At 32.8% G+C, this 18401-nt stretch overlaps 1 protein-coding gene across 16 annotated transcripts in view; it reads left to right on the top strand.

The window, feature by feature from the left end:
• The window catches only part of Tlk (Tousled-like kinase), a 91191-nt gene that overhangs the window by 15974 nt on the left and 56816 nt on the right, over nucleotides 1–18401 (top strand). For all 16 annotated transcript variants that reach the window (XM_031994650.2, XM_031994649.2, XM_031994648.2 and 13 more), the window contains one exon: nucleotides 11062–11147. In XM_031994650.2, the coding sequence (XP_031850510.1) occupies nucleotides 11062–11147 (86 nt within the window). The remainder of the gene's footprint in view (nucleotides 1–11061; nucleotides 11148–18401) is intronic.

Here is an 18401-nt window from a genome sequence, read left to right as displayed (position 1 = left end):
CAAAGAAGACAACCAGAAAGTGACTTAACACTAGAACTACCAGACGGGTCGAAATGACCCATTCCTGATTTCTTCATTTTGCAAAGATTAAAAAGATAACAGATATTTCTTTGAGTAATTATTAAAGAAATTGATTTAGCTATACGCAAACTGAATTATAAATCAATTAAATTCGATAGGTGTACTCTTGGAGTTTCTATAGAGTAGTTTTAATGTTAATCTTCTCTTGAAAAGTAAGAACCCAATACTTCTATTGATCTGATTGATTTTGAAATAGTATTTTTAATGTATATAAATTTGTTTGATTTGATATTTCTTGAAGTAACTCATCAGTTACAAGTAACAGAAAAAATGTTCTGTTTTCACTACTACAAATGTGATAAGTAGTAACCAGTTACTAAATCGGCACTTATGTAAAAGTAACGCTGTTGCCTCGGATATTGAGCAACCACAAAGACACTGACAAATATTTGATAGTCTTTTAACATGATTCATAGTGCATATAGTGAATTGTAAAAATTCATTTATTGTCACACCAACTACTACCTCTATTCGTAGTAACGTGTGTTCTATGTTCGTCTCAGTGATCTACTGCGATCGCGTTGATTCATCAGACGCAAACGAAAGCGTAGACTGAAGAACCAAGTTTGGATCGTCACAAAACAATACAACTAGCAGGTCATCCACGGTTGATGCTCTTCTAAACTTTGTAACATCAGAAGTGCTAATACTCCTGTTAAGCTCCTTGGATTCTCCAACAGTTATGGAAGTCTTAACACACAAGTCAAACTCTCTGTTGCGTAAATAACGAGTAAGATACTCGCGTTGAAGAGTCAAAGTAACGATGATCTTCTTGTCACTAGAGTTAAACCGTTTCATTTGTTGGAAGATGAACGCGTAATATCGTTTAATTTTATTACACCATGATTCCTAATCAGGTTTAAGACTGCTATGCAAGTATTCAAGACAACGTTCGATGTTATTATCTTCCTTTTTTAGGCTCTGAATTCTATTAAGTGGACGAACCGAGCGCGGTATATCAATCTGAAATATATCAGTAAAATCTGTATCATCTTCATCACTACCAGGTAATTTGAAAACTAAAAAATGGTGAGTTAATTCGTTCTTAATCTGAACGGAAGCATCTATATACCCTATAAGCTTTTAGTCTGAGGTATAACAGCCGCGAATACTGCAGAAAAGCTGCCCCTTTACTCAGACTTTTTAAGGTTGTTGTTCTTTCTATCGACACTTAAGTATACTATAATTAAGGCTTTCAAATTTCTAAGTATATTAAATTCTTTAAAAATGTCTTAGTATACTAAAATTAAGGCTTTGAAATTTCACATACAACTGGTACGAATTGTCGACCGTAGCAGTGGAGTGCACGGTTCGCTTACCTCAATTGTAAGAAATGACACGGTGTGGTAGACGACATTACGGAAGTTGCATTAACAATGACGTGTATTCGTTTCCAACTTTTATATAGATAGCGTTTTTCACTTTGATGAGACAAGTTCTCGTTCATACAGATACAATTTTTATAACGACGGGTGACGCAAATTCTTCGTGTCGGGGTTACTTCAAGACTGTTCTTAAGGCAGTCTTAAGGCTAGCACAAGAGAGGTTTGAGTTTTTGAAGAGGATCGGTGTTTTGCGTACCGATCTCTACTCTCGCAAGATCATTAGTTTTTCCTGGGAATGTCAACAGGAAAAACGTCTTTATCCTCGACTGTTTATCCCTTGCTGCAATACTAACATCTCCGGGCTCTTGCCGAACATCGACGTCGTTGACGAAGCACACTCCGCCTGGACAGAATGAAATTTGATTTAACATGCTGTACATAACATTAAGCCATCACAACACGACCCCCATAGGCGTGCGATTAGGATCAGGGCTAATCGACGGATCCCGAAGGGTTACCAACCTACTCCCCGGGGGTGACAGGTCCCATGAAGTTTGATTGTTGATGGCGCCGACTCCACTTTCTAACAGCCCACCAGTTCAGAAGACTGATACTCAAGCTGTTTTTGACGCAGTTTACCTGCCGCGCACTGAATGAAGGGATCACCTCGCTCAGTGTGCGAGTTATTAACCACTGCCACTATAAGTCTAACTTAATAACTGGAGCGACCACTGTCATCGGGCACTAGTCGCCGTAGTACGTACCAGTCATGAAGGTCTACTAGTAATTATTTCTTTTTATTAATTCCTTAACTGTCGACTTAAATTGAAGAAATTGTCCTTATAGTGCTTAATCTTTTTACTATCTAATGCAAATTAGTAATTACATGTAAATAAAAGCATCAAAAACATGTCGTATATTTATACGTTACCTATCAATCATTGTGTGCTGATTGCTCTTGTTATTTATTGTGTTACTAATAAACGCTTTTAATTAAAATTAAAAACAATATAGATGTTCACATATTTAGCCAGACTACGCGTGTGAACCTGCCCGTGAGTGTCACGGGCTGAGCACCCAATGTACATCGAGCCAGCCCGTGAGTGTCACGGGCTCGACAGTTGAGGAGATAACTCTTTACGGGTGGGACGGTTTGAAGCCGAGCGTCCTGTTGAGCGGAGTTGTTGCACAATGTTTCGAGTATACAGAAGTTTGGCAAAAAATCATAACTTCAAAATCAAGTTTTCTATTTAAATATCCTAATACTGTTTTTTGAGGAATACAAACTTGCATCGATTGCAAAATTAAAAAATACACATTTTCATTTAAAACATTGTGACAATCTTGTTTTTTTCTTTAAATAAACTAAATTTTACCTAAAACACCTAAAATCTTTTATTTCACACCTTTTTGGTAAAACTACAGTTTAATGCTGTTTCCTAATTCTAGCTATTTTACTATAATTTTTGTTTAGAAGACTTCATTTTATCACTAAAACGAGAAATCAGTTGGGGTAGGCCTAAAAAGTTATATAATCATTAAGTTGTTTTTATTGCTGATAATGTTGCTGCTGGGTGGCTTTACTCTCGATTTGCGAGAAATTGACAAATGTGTAGAAATTGGTGTGTTGATCAACTTTTTCACGTGACAAAAGTTTTGCAACCTTATAGTTTCTAAGATAATTGCAACAGATTTACACGAACAAAACAGATATACTGTACAATTGTGTCATTTTTGTCCCCATAAAACCCATTTCATTTAAAATTAAAAAAAGTACCTTACAAAAAGCTCAATCTTTTTTAGTTTTTATTAAAAAAGCCATTGTCAAACTGGAAGCATTTTTGTCAATTACAAAGTAAAAGCGTTTGTGGAGGAGGTGCAGAGTATTCGACACCCTGTGATTTTTGTCTAACATATTTGTGCGTATCACTAATACATTTTAAGATAATTCGGTGTTCTCAATTTGGTCGTCACATATTCTTTTTAAAATAAAACCTATTTTTAACTCGAATACCATTGAAATTTCAACCCATGTTCATCGGTTTTTTTACGCAGATTAGTGGGTTGTATTCGCCCGTTCTTTATTTGTGCGCCTTAATTTCTAAATATCCTGTATGTACATGTATACGTTTCAATGAGGAAAATCGAATTATTATGTATATATAACATATAATTTCATTGTATACATAAACGTCAATTATGCACATCAGTAAAGTCTTATAAGTTTATGCTAGAAGTTTGAATACCAGACACCTTAACCAATTATTTCAACTTTTTTTCAGTTCGTGCAAGTATGTACAAATAAATGTAACACGACTATAAAGCTTAACACTAGATTTATGGACGTTTATTCTACACTGTATTCTATTGTTCCTAGAAAAATCTATGTTCATCTATATAAATCTTGAAAATTGTATCTCCAAAACCAGAGTATTGCAATGCGTATTCGCACAATTACACGAATCAAAATCAACTTAAACTATTGCTAAATAATATTTAAAGTAATCAGTATCTCTCAAATTGATGCTTTCCGTACATCTAGTGTAAATGTCCTCTGAATGCATATACAAAAAGTCTCGCTGGTATTTGTTGATACCTTTTTTTTAAAGTCAAGTCAGAGTTTATAAACATTTAAGATAAAATTTTGGATAATTTATGATTCATAAATTTCAGTTTTCTGATCTTTCTCCATTGGATAAAACTGCGGTTTTAATTATGTTAGCTCGCAATATGTTAGATTCAATTCAGTGTAATTACGCTAGGAAAAACGTAAAGAAAGCTAGCACGACTTCTGGACTTTAGTCCAGGATTCGGAACCTTATCATTTTGCCCTTGTCTGTGTCGCAAAAGCTTTCTACGGATGGTGGAGATGAATGTTTTTCGGTTAGTTTCTTTAGCAATTCCTTTCCGCTGAACGCCCAATTTCCTTACACATACTTATCATTGCACGCATCATGAGGATGTCGTGTGATAGACATAGTCCAACAGGATTTGTTTCCAGATCCTTTTTGTTCTTTCAGTGATAAAAGTATGTACTAACTTCCTTTCAGCACTTTTTGAGCCGCCTTGCTCAACACAGTTCACTTGCCGTTTTTTTCTTGATAGTGCATTCCTTCTATAAATTTATTTTGTTCTCCATAGAAGAACCTAGCGCTATCATATACATATACATATGTCCTTGATAATTCTAAGGATACACGGGACGTCAGCTTGGGTTGGTATCTCAGCGAGTTCCAAATGAAACGTTTTGCCTTTCCTACTTAAACCGTCTATAAACACAACTGATTGGATTCCACATTTCTGTGGAATTTTCGCGATTATCTCGAAAACCGAAGAAGACTGACCTTTTTGTCACAGAAAAAAGTTATTTCAAATTCCGGTTCCTACGATATATTGAACAATCAACGAAATCGACAAGGGAATGGTCTTTATGCAACTTTACCAAAAACAGTAAAAATGGTATTGCGACATTTGAATGAATACACTATGATTAAAATATAGAAATACAGTGGTATTTTAATATTTCATTTTAATATTTCGTATATCCGATTGTTTGTTTCTAATTTGAAACGATTTATCTATGTAATTATAGATACTATATAATTAATCTCTTAATGATTGTACCTGCGTATACACGGTTTCCATCTTCTGTCCGATTTTCCATATCCCGTATTAACACGGGCCTATCTTATCTATCGAATTTATACGAAATCAGAGCTTGTAACGGGCCGGAAAATAACTATTAATGACCGTTATATAAAGAGCCTGATTGAAACAGTTATGAAAGACCCTTATTGTAAGTAACTACTATGAAGTGCCGACATTTCGGCCTACATTGATTTCAATTACTATATTTCACATATAGAATATTGGTTTTCATGCCTACCTTCAGCAGAGCTCTACTACCTATAAAAATGTGAGACACCGGTATGGTAGCGGTATTTTTCGGTTGTATCTTCATAACATTTATAGAAACCGAAATAAAGGCGTTTAAATTACAACAAATGTTCCAACGGTCTTACAAAAGTCGACCGAAAGTGAAAATATAGAAAATTAATGATAATTTTTATAACATCAAAAAATATATATAAATAAATATAAATTTGGAATTATAAATATATTCTGACTTTGCAATGCAGAGCGTATCAGATATTAAGTTGATAAGAACAGATAAAAAACGTGTATTTAAAAAAAAAATTGTTCCTCCGACTTTACAGTGTCCGGTCGAGGGTAAATCATTTTTATAACAACAAAATATAAAACTGAAATACTATAATACCGGTATATTTCAATCTATATTTACCGGTATTATTTCGGGTTTTCTTATTTTAACAGTGACGAGCTTTTGCCTATTCATTTCTTTTAACAGAAATTTTCTTATTTGTGAAGAATATGTTCGAGTATTAATACGTTTTCAATAAAGTTCAATTTTCTTTTGTTTTGATGAGTTATACATCAATTTGGACTTTTGTGCGGCTAGATTGCCGAAACAGACCACTGTGCGTCGCTTCGACTTTCGACCTTCGCCGATTTCACTAACAATTACTCTCCTCCACAAAAGTTCTAGCTTAGAAATTATAAAGTAAAAGAGCTTTTTCAGCCCCACATCGTATAAAAATTAGCTTCACTCGTATCAGTCTTTATTACTTAAGTAAAACTCATTTCTGTATGTACGAAGGAACGTGCAAAACTATTGAAACTTTTGTCGGAGAGAGTGCACGTAACCCGAGAAGATCAATGGCTCATTGATGGAAGCCGCCACCGAAGCGGAGAACACACGGTTATGCTTGTGTTCTCTCACAGCACGCTCACGTGTGTCGAATTCCATGTAGTGGTAGCAAAAGTTATCGCGATTATCTTGGAAACTAAAGTACAGTGACACTTTTGTCGGAGGAAAAAGTTGTTCAAAATATGCTTTTCTACCAACATTTGTCAATCTTATAAAAATTGGAGAGATATTCCACATGCGTTACTTTCATCAAAAATGTTAAACAAAATAAATTATTCATATAAATTTAGCGAACATTATAAAAATACACTTATTTTGGTGTCACAAAATTGAGCGTAGAAAAAATAAAATTATGCAAAAATATATAATAATCCTTCTCTTAACACTTCGTTCCATATTCATTTGCGTCTGTAATTGCTTTTAAACATCTAGGCCTAGATTTTATTAATTTTTCTGTTGTAAAATGCGAAATACTTGTCCATATTTCGGCAATTTCCTTTTTCGCATCTGTTTTATTGGAAAACGTAAATATTTAATTTTGAATTTAAATACATTATTAATAATTTCTTATTAATATAGGATGAATGTTTAATGTGTAATTTTAGATTGAAAATTTCCGAGTTTATTTTAAATATCAAGATATTTTATTTTGTCTATTGTAGCTACAATAAATTCCATTTCACCAATTCCACTTGTTGCCATGCATCCCTGAGCATTGTAGAATTCTAAACGCTTAATTCTATTTAATTTCGAAAGGTGTGGCATATTTCTTGTTATACAACCATGATAGCCTTTATTGTATAGTACCCTATGGACGGTTTCATAAATATTGTTTTGTTAATCGTCGGTGATATTTCTGTTGTTAGTTTATATATACTAATTCTTGGATTCATTCAAATTTGTCTGACTATAAATCGTTCATCATACACGCTTAGAATTTCTTTCCTTCTACGTTTTGTCTTATCATACTGCTGTTTTCCGTGAATAATAAGACTACGTTGGTTTTATAAAATATAACAATAGTATATTTCAAGAATACAGTCGGACCCGCGCACAGTGTTTTGAGTACATGGAAGTTCGGGAAAAAGGCCAAAATTTCTAAATTAATTGATTTTTGTCGTAAATACCCTAATTCTTTTTATAATGAATACAAAGCTGCATCGATTATAATTAAATAAATACACATTCTCATTACAAAAAATTGTTACAATCTTGTTTCTTTATTAAATGAACAACTTTTTACCAGCTTGCATTACTGTAATTTGTCATCAACTTTCTACTGGCCAACTTTTGTTTCACAACTTCTCTAATAATTTAACGGAAATATCTGAGAAATAGCGGTGAAAATTTTACATATATATGTATAAAGGTTTTAGTATGACTCTACATTTGGAACAATAAATGCACGAAATCTTTTTTGGAAGTCTTAAATAGAGCTTTGGCTATAAGGAAATAAAATATCTTTTTATTAAAACTATTTAGTTACAAAGGAAAATACGATTTTCTAAAGGTACTGATATATCCGCTTCGCAAAAATGGTAGGATAAAACGGAACACTAGTGTAAAATCACATGAAAATACAAAATTCTTATTTCTACTGAATCAAAATTGCTAGTTGAATATATGTAATTGTCAGCTCATATAAATAACCTATAAATATATATGATTTTAGGGATAAAAATCACAAATAAATGTGTCATCCTCTTTTTTCGCACTGGTACAATCCAATTGGTCAGTTTTTATCTTATCTTCGAATTTAATTTGCTATACATCAATATGATTGCACATAACCAATTAAAACTATAAACAAAGCACATATCAAGGCACTCCCATGGCTCCTGTATTAGTGTTCTGTTTTGCCTTGCTCATCATAATTAAGAAACTCATTTAAAATTTACAGTTTTGCGTGGGATAAAAAAATAACTTAAGTGTCAGGAATACAGCTGACGGAATGTAGAATCCAGTACTGTAATTATCTTGTTTAATGTTTTAATCGAAAAGTAAAACAAAGTGCTTCAAACATCTAGGTAACATCGAAACTTTTTCACTGAATATTTTTCGAATGCTTTTAATCAGAACATATCTCGTGCACTACTCTGCAGTCCATCTTAAACTACATCGATTACATCAATAACATCTCTTACGATTTTTATCAACATTTCTTGGAAAAACGCCAATGTATACAAGTAATATTTATACATATAATAAAGTAATTTTTACATAGTACTGTAATTGTAACATGAGAAATTAAACGTGTATTGTTAGGATTATTTTATCGTAATGCCGACGCTATACTGAGAACAACGCACAATCTTAATACAAAAGAACGTAATACCGGAATGACGCCTTGTTGCGTTCACTGCCAACCCATACATGGATTGCTTTGTTGGCATTCTTAACGGGTATGTTATCTTTTTTTTATGAGTGTAAATTTCTAATCGGAATTCAAAACCTATTTTTAAATATTACAACTTCTTTTGTCTTTAATATGACATTATTTCACGGGTTTACGAAGGGTCTCGCAAGGGGCTCAACCCCGGTATACGTGTCAAATAATTAGCACGTTTCCGAGTTACTGGCGATGTCTCTCCAGCTGTAACAGGTCAGTGGGCGGTGTCTGCTTTTTATAACTTGTTTTAAAAAATCAGGAAGGCGATTTACATTCTTCGCAAGCGTTAACAATTAATATTCATTACCGTATTTTCAAGACATGTAAATTTTTGCATTGTTATAAAATGGCGTCTCAGTGTTCATTAGTTTCTTCGTGTTCTGATGCCGAGTTTTGAAAAGTTTCTTCGTTATATCGTTAACTTACGAAAAAATGTTTTTATACCATTTTACACTTTTCCTTGAGGGATTGATTGCTGTTAAAACCATGTCGACATAATTTGGAGAATCTATCTTTCTCTTATAATCCGCAATAGATTTTGGTTTTATTCTGTATAACCCTGTCTGGTAATCTTTTCGATCAATTATTACCATTTTAATTTTATGTTGTATATGCTTGATAGTATCTATTACGTAGTAGAAAGCTGTTATTGACTTTCTGACCTACCCTGTCGCGAACTTAACCGTCTCAAGGTCAATTGTAGACAAAATCGCGTTAATGAAGTTTTATCTTCATTATCCTTTTTGTTTGTTGTAGTCAGAATAACATTATGAATTCTCTCTTCGAACTGTTATAGATCACTACGATACTTGCGACATTCGAAAATTATATTTACTATAGTTAATGCATGTAGAAATTTGATTGGTTGCCATCAGCCAGCCACAGCTACTGCCACAAATATGGTCACTCCACCGATCATTCGATCGACGCTGCCGCCGCTGCAACCGCAGACTAACGGTCCAATGTTGGCTACCGTATTTGTACAGTGAAATTGATCGTACAGTTTCTGATAAACGCATGTAAAGACCAAACGTGAAACGAATCTAATACATTCGGCAAGTAACGTCTTTCTTCTTACAGGGTAATTGTAGGAGGGGTGCCAAACTTCAAGAAAAATTGTAATGAAATTTAAATTTTGCAATAGAACATTTTATCAGGGGTAGATATCATAATTTGTACATTTTATATTACAACAGGTATTCGAATGAATAAAAATTTTAACCCATTATCTTCGAAACATTGAAAATTAAAATGCCATTTTGTTAGGAGAGGTGCTGTTCTTCCAGTAGTGATGCCGTATTTTGAAACATTTTTAATGTTCCATTTCAATTTGTCAATTTTAATATTTTATTTGAAGGAAAAAATTCGGCTTTTCAAAATTTAATTATTTTTTTTTCTTTCCTTCACAATCATTACACACATTATTATACACGGTACATGTTTCATGTTTTATGAAGCCATTTTGGACATTCTGAATAAATAATCCAGTCAGCCTTCGATTTAATGACGCAGTAATTTTCCTAACAGTCGATACTATTATTAATATCCAGTACCTTGGTTAATTGGAATGGAATTTAAGCTACAGCGAGTCACAGAAGTACTCTTCACATCGTCGAGTTTAATCGGTTTTTTTTATATATCACAAGTTTTAAAGTCTGTATCAATATAAACATATTTTGCATTGACAAAGCGGTAATTATTTACATCAGCGATTCCTTGCCAGTTTGGATGACCTTGAACTATATTGTTGACTATATTGTTTGAACATCTTTCTATATACTATGTTTCCGCCACTCGGCTTTAATTTCTGGGATATTTATAAAAATTTGTTTTTGGGTTTTTAAGGAACGAACTTCACTAATTCTGATGCCTTTTTAATTTATGACCACGCATTCATGTACACTTACATGTTAGTATCATCATAGCTTCAGCATCTAGCAAATATATAGTGTCTTTTCTATATAGTATATACAGTATGTCCGTTTTATTTCGTTCAAATATCCCCGTATTTATTGAACATACTTGTTTTACACTGTAGATCTGTATGACCTATATAATTATTACATTAGGAAGAATTTTATGAGAAATTAGTAAAATATTAAACTATTGGAATAAAATTGAATATCGAATTTGTTTCGATATAGGACTGTGAGGGGTTGAGGCAGTAGTTCTCCAGTTTAATGATCGCCGTTCATCATTACGTATGTAGGTTGTGTTTATATATAATACAGTTACGAAACTAGAAATAAATATCATATATTTTTGAGCTACGTTTATAATTATCATAATCAAATAGAATATCCAAACCGATAGAGAACCACAAAGGATTAATCAAATTGTTTGATCTTTTTAAATAGCTAATTTTATTGTCGCACTGTTCAAATCCTAAAATTATTATATTCACGCAATATTTTATTTGCAAATGATAAATTTATGTTCTTGAATTCAGTGGTAAACATTATTAATTTAACGTTATACAGTGAGCATGTTTAAGTTGACCAAGACAAAATTTAATTCATTTTTATTCGTCGTTCCAGGCGCTGGCGTCAAGATGGAGCACTTTCAGGCCACCCTGGACCCAAGGAAGCAGGAGTTATTGGAGGCCCGCTTTCTCGGAGCAAGGGTGAGCTATATTTTTAAGTACATACACAGATGTGTTTATGTATGCGCTCTCGTCGTTACATTCTCTTCTTTTTTTCTTCTTGTTTTCACCATATCTGCACAAATATCGTTTATTACCTAATCTTTAGAGCATGTGAAGTACAAAAGTTACAGATCGACAACGATGAATACAAGTAGAGGAAAACTTATTTAATTGCGTAGTACGTGATGTTGTATACAAACACAACCTTGGAATATAATGTACATCACTCGTGCAATGTTTTCTTTCTGTTCAAGGACCTTGAGAATTTTAATAGTAATGATGATACTGATAATATTAACAGTACTAATAGTAGTGGTAGCAACAGTAATAGTAGTAGTAGTGTTAGTTGTAGTGGTAATAGGACTACCCGCAATACAGGAAGGATGATACTGTTTCAAACGGATTAATATTCGTCTATTTCTTACCCCGATCTTATTGTTTGAACGTTCTTTTACTTTTTTAAGTTTTATGCGAGAATGTTTTATTTACAGGAATAAATTATTATCGGGGACAAACCGCGTATATATTTACGATAAATCTGAAAGAGGCACTTATGACGCTTCGTCATGTCACTAGTAACTTGTTGTACCTTTTTCTCTTTCTTTTAGCCGAGTATTTGTTGTCCTTAATTCAGTCCCAATATTATGCGGTTCATATTCTTCTTCTAAAGAGAACTTTATGTCATGAATGATATTACCGATTAACTATGAATTTCACACACTTCCTTGCAAACTGTAGTGATGTTCGGTTAAATTTCATAGATACAACATCGCTCTTCTTCTACTTACCATTTACTGTTTTGAGCTTAATGCAATCTGATCTCAGTTGATAAGAAAATAGAATGAATACACTGAGGAGAAAGGATGTAGACACTTTGAACTGGTATCACGAGCGTAAAAAGTGATTATGGGATAAAGAAACTTTCAATTTCAGAGGTAAGACCATTTTAGTCTTACCTCTTCAAGCGTAGTACTAATGAATTATTGAAATTCTTTCGAATAAAATTAGTTGAAACATATCGTAAATGAGACTAGTTTTATGTGTTTGTAGTAAACGTAGGTACGTTTAGTTTTGTTATTTTCAGTAAGCCGATAAAACTGGTCCACTTTAAATCATGTTTGGTCCCATTTTGATTGGAAAAATTCCAGTAATTTATTGCTATTATCTTTGCTGTCTGTGCTATCTCTATACAGGGATTCCGAGACTTGATTGTCTATATTTGACGCACTGCATCTATCTTGTTTTATTTGCGAATGACTATTCTTTTATATTATCAAACCGTGCTTAAATAATTGTTAAATCAAAAATGCCACCTTGCTTACGAAAATTTTAATGCTAGATTTCGAATCTTTAAAGTTTAACCATGCACTACTTTACCGTATTCGAATAATGAAAGTTGCAAAAATATTGTAAAAATGTTTTCTTTGCTCATGTGCCCGTGAACTTTTAAATTTGAATTTTCATAGCAAATTGTTTTATACGTGTCATGGTACGCATTATTAATATTAATTCTATTAAGAATGGAATAGTATCTATAATAATTTGTTCTTTCGATTATATTTTGCTCCTTAAAACAATAATACATGTTATATTTTCGAAATATAAATTTGTATTCAAGGTGATCAATACACGAAAAAAGAAATTTTGATTTTAGTGCAAAGTTTTTACAACATGTTTTATAAAGGGATACTTCTCACAATTGCTTATATACATAGTGTGCGTTGTACCCTCAATATGGGGCAATTATGTTAACTTACAATTAGAGACCAACGCGTGTACATGGTCGTGTACATGCACACATCTGTTCTAAAAATGTTTTCAAATTATATAGCTAGGCTACTGCTTAGAGCATTCGTCATATTCTATGAACACCTTCGACACTTCAAAAGTATAATATATTCTTTTTATTTATCTATTTTATTTATTTCTAAAACTCATGGGGCCGAATCCGACGAATATAATAATTGAACAATTTGTACAGTCTCTTTTTTCTCCAAATACTACTTTAGAATTTCTTGTAACTTCGTTTTCGATAGCTTCGATGTCCTGCGAATTGAAGGAACAAGTTCAGCAAGGGGACACGTCCACTCGCGACGAACGTTGACGCCTCGGTTTCGACTGCCCTTGTTGTTAGCTGATTCGCGTAAACGAAGATCGCAAATGAAATAGAATAGGAAAATATCTAATATTGTTATGGATAACAAGAACTACACCTACGCGGTGGTCATTTTTAGGTTTTGGCACGTGGTACGTGGAGTAATTCGAGATTACTAGTTCTTAAGCAAGTTTTAACGCGCATTCTGTCATGAAATTGAAAGAAACTAGACCCATTATTTGAATATCAAGTCAATATCTTTGGAAAGTATTACGAAAGTCATGAACTTGTCATGGTTTGATTTCGTAGATTTTATAACAAATATCCTCTATACGTCGAATCGAGCGTTTATCTCTTCCAAGATATTGCTTACGTGCTGAGCTAACATGGAATCATTTTCTGAATTTGTCGCAGCCGAACTGATGGGTAATGGCATTGAAAAAGCGACTCTAGACGACTCAGGACTTGAAGTTAGTTTATTTACACTATTGTAGGTTTCACCCTACACTCCATAGTTAGAGAAGTGGTTGTTTAACGCTAAAACTACCAGACGGTCAAACTGACCCATTTCTGATTTCTTTATTTTACAATGATCAAAAAGATAACAGATGTTTTTCTGAGAAATTATTAGGGAAATTATTCAGCAATACGCAAACTGAATTATAAATCAATTAAAATTTCGATAGATACGCTCTTGAAGTTTCTATAGAGGTTTTTCAGAAAGTCAGTTTAACTGCTCGGTAAGTTTAGTGTTAATAGAATAGGAGATTCAGCCGAGCGATTGAGTCGGTTTACCAAAAGAGTTCTCTTTTCAAGATATTTAAGCACCGTAGGTTATTTTGAGTAATTTGCGGTATGCTCACCACTGCAGTTTGCACATTTGGGAGAATCTCAGGAGCCTTAAGACATTTCTCGGTATAGTGGTGCTATCCACATTTAACATTTTTCTGAGCTTTAAAACAATTTGCCCGGACACATACAAAAGCTTGGCATCTAAAGTACTGGGTGTAGCAGCGATATGACTAGTGGTTTTAGATTATGTTTGGTTAACTCGTCAATAATAATAGCCTCCTCAATTTTAGGAAATTCTTTTAGCATTGTAAGGAGTGTTCTGTCAGCTGGGAGAGAATAAATATGGAATTTTAGTGAAGTTTATTAGCTCACCAATAGCCAGCCTGACATAGATTGGTGGACGACGAGTAATTTTAGTTTTGCTAGAGAAGGGCGAATGCTTAGAATTACTTGGGCGGTTTGATGAATTTTCCATTGAGCCTTTAATGGTGGCAAATCTAGTGAAGTTAGCTGAGTCCAGGAAGTGGGATCGATTCTGGGTAGGTGTAGAGTTCGTGAAGAGTGACTTAGCAGCGTAAAAAAAAATTCGATTTTTGCTTAATACTTGAAGTATCATTGTCGTGGTAAAATCTTTTAGTAGAAATTACACACTATACTCAAACAACACACTGCCTTCAGATTTCTAGGAAGTTTATTTAGCACAACTTTCATTTTTTCAGAGCAGAATAAATGTAGGAGTAAGATAAAGGCACCAGTAATTGACCTGGTATCAGTAGTTGACCATTTGTCAGGAAAACGTGAAAAATAAGGTTTTTAAAAGTTATAATCTTTCGATAAAGGCGCGATAGACATGCTACAGCATCTACCGCTCATCTCCGAAACACTTTTATCATGAAAACTAATGATTTATTTAATTGACGAAGAAACGGTGTATAATTAACGGTAAGAAATACTTAAGCTTTTAACTTTTAATTCTATACTTTTTATTCCATACCATTTTATTTTATACTTAATAAATGTCATGTTTTTGTTGTCTGAACCTCAAAGAATATTACTGACAATACGGTTAACTATTAAATCTTGTCATTCTTATTATTTTTAGAAGGTGACACGTGTGATCAATTACTGATAGCTACTTTACATGTAATTTCGCCAGAAGTAAAGAACAGAACTCTCGATTTTGAAGTATAACGCATTTTAGTATACGACCACATAGTCGACTATTGACTGAAACTATGGTCAGTTATTGACTCAATTTAATGGAGTTTAAATTTATTAAGTAACTACTTAGGCAATACTATTAAAATCAACAAAATATTAAAGTGCACTTACTTGGGTATTTCCGATTATGTAGAAACTGAAGATAACGAAGAGTCTAGGGAAGGAAATGAATTGTTGCACAACAATAAATGTCTACCTACTAAAAGGACAGAAAATGAATATGTAATATTTGTATGTAAAGGTGAATATTTTCCTGGGAAAATACTAAAAATATTAATGAGCCTACCAGATCCAGCAAATCTCGAAATATTTTCTCCGTTCTTGAAGTAGATTTTATATAGAATTAATTTTTTTTCATTTCACATATTAAAGTAATCACCTTTAATGTTTTTGGTTTTATTATACGTGGTCAACTACTAACTAACATATGGTTAATTACTAGTTTTTTTCGTTTTCAAGTATAGTCAACTTCTAATGCAAATATTGAATGTTCAAAAATGTCTATAAAATTTGAATAATACAACTATTTCAAAAATGTTCGCCTTGTTATATAATGTAAGAAGTTCAAACAGCATGTTCACGCACAGATTCCCTATATTTAATAAACGAGCAAGCGTTTACTATTATTCACACGGAAAATTTTTCTTAAGTGGTCAACTACTGGCGCTTTTACGATATTTAATTAAACAGAAGTTCAACTAGATTCAACCAGACGGAAAATCATAGTGATATAAGTTCAAATTTTGATTATTTAAATTACTAATATTTTTCAAACCTTTATTGCTCTGTGTATTTACTTTCATGACACTATATCTGTCTATATATATTCCTGGCCAATTTTAATAACTTTGAATTGTGTTGATCATCATTTCAAAGAACTTTTTTCTATAGTACATGTTTCTGCCGCTTGGCTCCGGATTTCGAGATATATGCAATAGTATTTTTGACATTATGTAATTAATCTTTCACATTTTTTTAGACTTTAAAATTAAATTTTAGTTAACTCGTTGATTTCCAGATTTTTTTTTCATTAAAATTAAGTGTTTCATATTGTTCTGGTGTTAACTAATCAGAATAAATTATCAAAGGTTAAGAAAATCGCGTTTATTTTTTTTAAGACAATTTTTTATTAGTATGTGCATATGATATATGTACATACATAACATGTTAGAAAGTTTCACAAGTATGATAAATTTTACAACATAGTTCGATGCATGATACATTGCATTGTTTTTTTTTGTTTTTTTTTTTTACTCCGTACTCATCAGTCGATAATGCTGTTATACTACAAGAGTCCAATCTATTAATAGTATTGTCTAGTTCCCGATCGAATAAAGCTTGACTGCGTCCTCGCACTTTATGATCTGCCATTATTACATTCGCGAGAGAACAAATAAAAATTGGGTATTTCTTCTGGAGAAAAACGCCCAATTCGCAATTTCAATAAAAAAATAAAATTACATACAATCAAATGATGACTAGATTCAAATATTTCATGGTGAAGAAAAAATTGCTCGTAAATGGTTCAAAGATAATTTTTATGTCTTCAAATAGATCACAATCACAGGTATATTTTATGTATCAATGAGTATGATTCGGCAATTCTATCGAGAGTTATGAAGCTTGTTAGTTTTGACCTGTATTTAGTTAGTTGATGATAAAATGCAGGTTTTATAGACGGATTCCGGTTGATTAAAAGATCGCGCATGCGCTTAATATAATGTGTATTATCCGACTCATTTTTACATTGGTATGAGACATACATGTGTGTGATGAAGTACATCATGGCTGACTTTGACTAATGAGAAAACATTTTTTCCCCTTAGTGAATTTAATTTTAATGTTTGACTCAATTATTTAATAGTTGAGTTACACAAAGGGAACCAAAAATATTAAACTTATAATCACGTTCAATTTATTTAGCCATATATTTGCACAAACTTAAAACAAACATGAAAATTACAGTGTGTTATTTTGAAACATGTAGAAACGCGCATAAAATAGTAAAACCATTCATCTATAAACAATTTGACAATTTTATAATTTGCAAATCGTTAAAGGTCAACAACCCCAAATGGGAATAATCCTTTAACCTTTTGAGTACTATGGGCACGTGTATGCGCCCAGAGAAATAAGTTCATGTTGACCTATGAGCACAAATCTGCAATCGAAAAAATTTATTTATATTTATGCTGAAGTTTATAAATGACGCATATAACCAAATTTATAAAAATACATTTCATAAGTACACTTGTCTTGCGTAACCACTATACACGAAAGAGTTGCCATATACAGTGCTACCTGCTACTTCTACTTTCGTTCCGATCACACAGGGCGCTTCTGCATTGAGCTGTTCTGTACCGAGTGTTAAGGTATCTGCACTGATCGGTAATATTAGTTACAGTATAAGTTCACAATAAGAATCTGACTATTTAACAAACAATAGGTAATATAAACTTTGTTTGCTCTACCTTGTTCTTTTCACTATGATGTATTAAAAATGTTTGTTATTATTATTATCGTTAAAATTCTCTATATGTTAGGTTCTCATTTAGATCATTGCGACTGAAAATTCTCTAGATATACATTGATATATCATAAATCACACACATACAAAATATACTTAATTTCGAATTTCGTGATTGGCCGAAACTTCACCCACATGCTTGCTTTTCTCAGATAATCAAGGCCTCATGTTTTTGAGCTCCTACACGCCTTGATATCATCTCTGCGATTATTGGAAATCTTCGACATATGATACCAAATGTCGGTATTTTCTTAGTTCTTTTGGTATAATATACGGATCGTTAATCTTTTAGTTAGTATACGCCACTATAGCGGTTTCGTACGCCATTGTACATACTGTATTCTGCATTATTAATTAACAATATATTAAACATTTGGCAATTATTTAGTTTGGGGTGTTCCCCGCCAATTTTGATGATTTCTGGATATGTTGTTGAGAACGTAATTGTAAGCAACGTTTTCTTGTGACAAATGTGTTGCTGTTTCTTAATGGGGAACACCCTAAACTAAGTAATTACCAAACATTTTCATAACATCACGACCGAGTACTACAAGTATTTTCATTGTATTATCCGGAACGACGTAGGTTCTCTTTAATT

Source organism: Nomia melanderi, chromosome 11 (genome assembly GCF_051020985.1).
Source record: "Nomia melanderi isolate GNS246 chromosome 11, iyNomMela1, whole genome shotgun sequence".
In the NCBI taxonomy this organism is placed as follows: Eukaryota; Metazoa; Arthropoda; class Insecta; order Hymenoptera; family Halictidae; genus Nomia; species Nomia melanderi.
The sequence above is the reverse complement of the archived record's forward strand: the minus strand, read 5'-3'. Positions and strand labels throughout refer to the sequence as shown.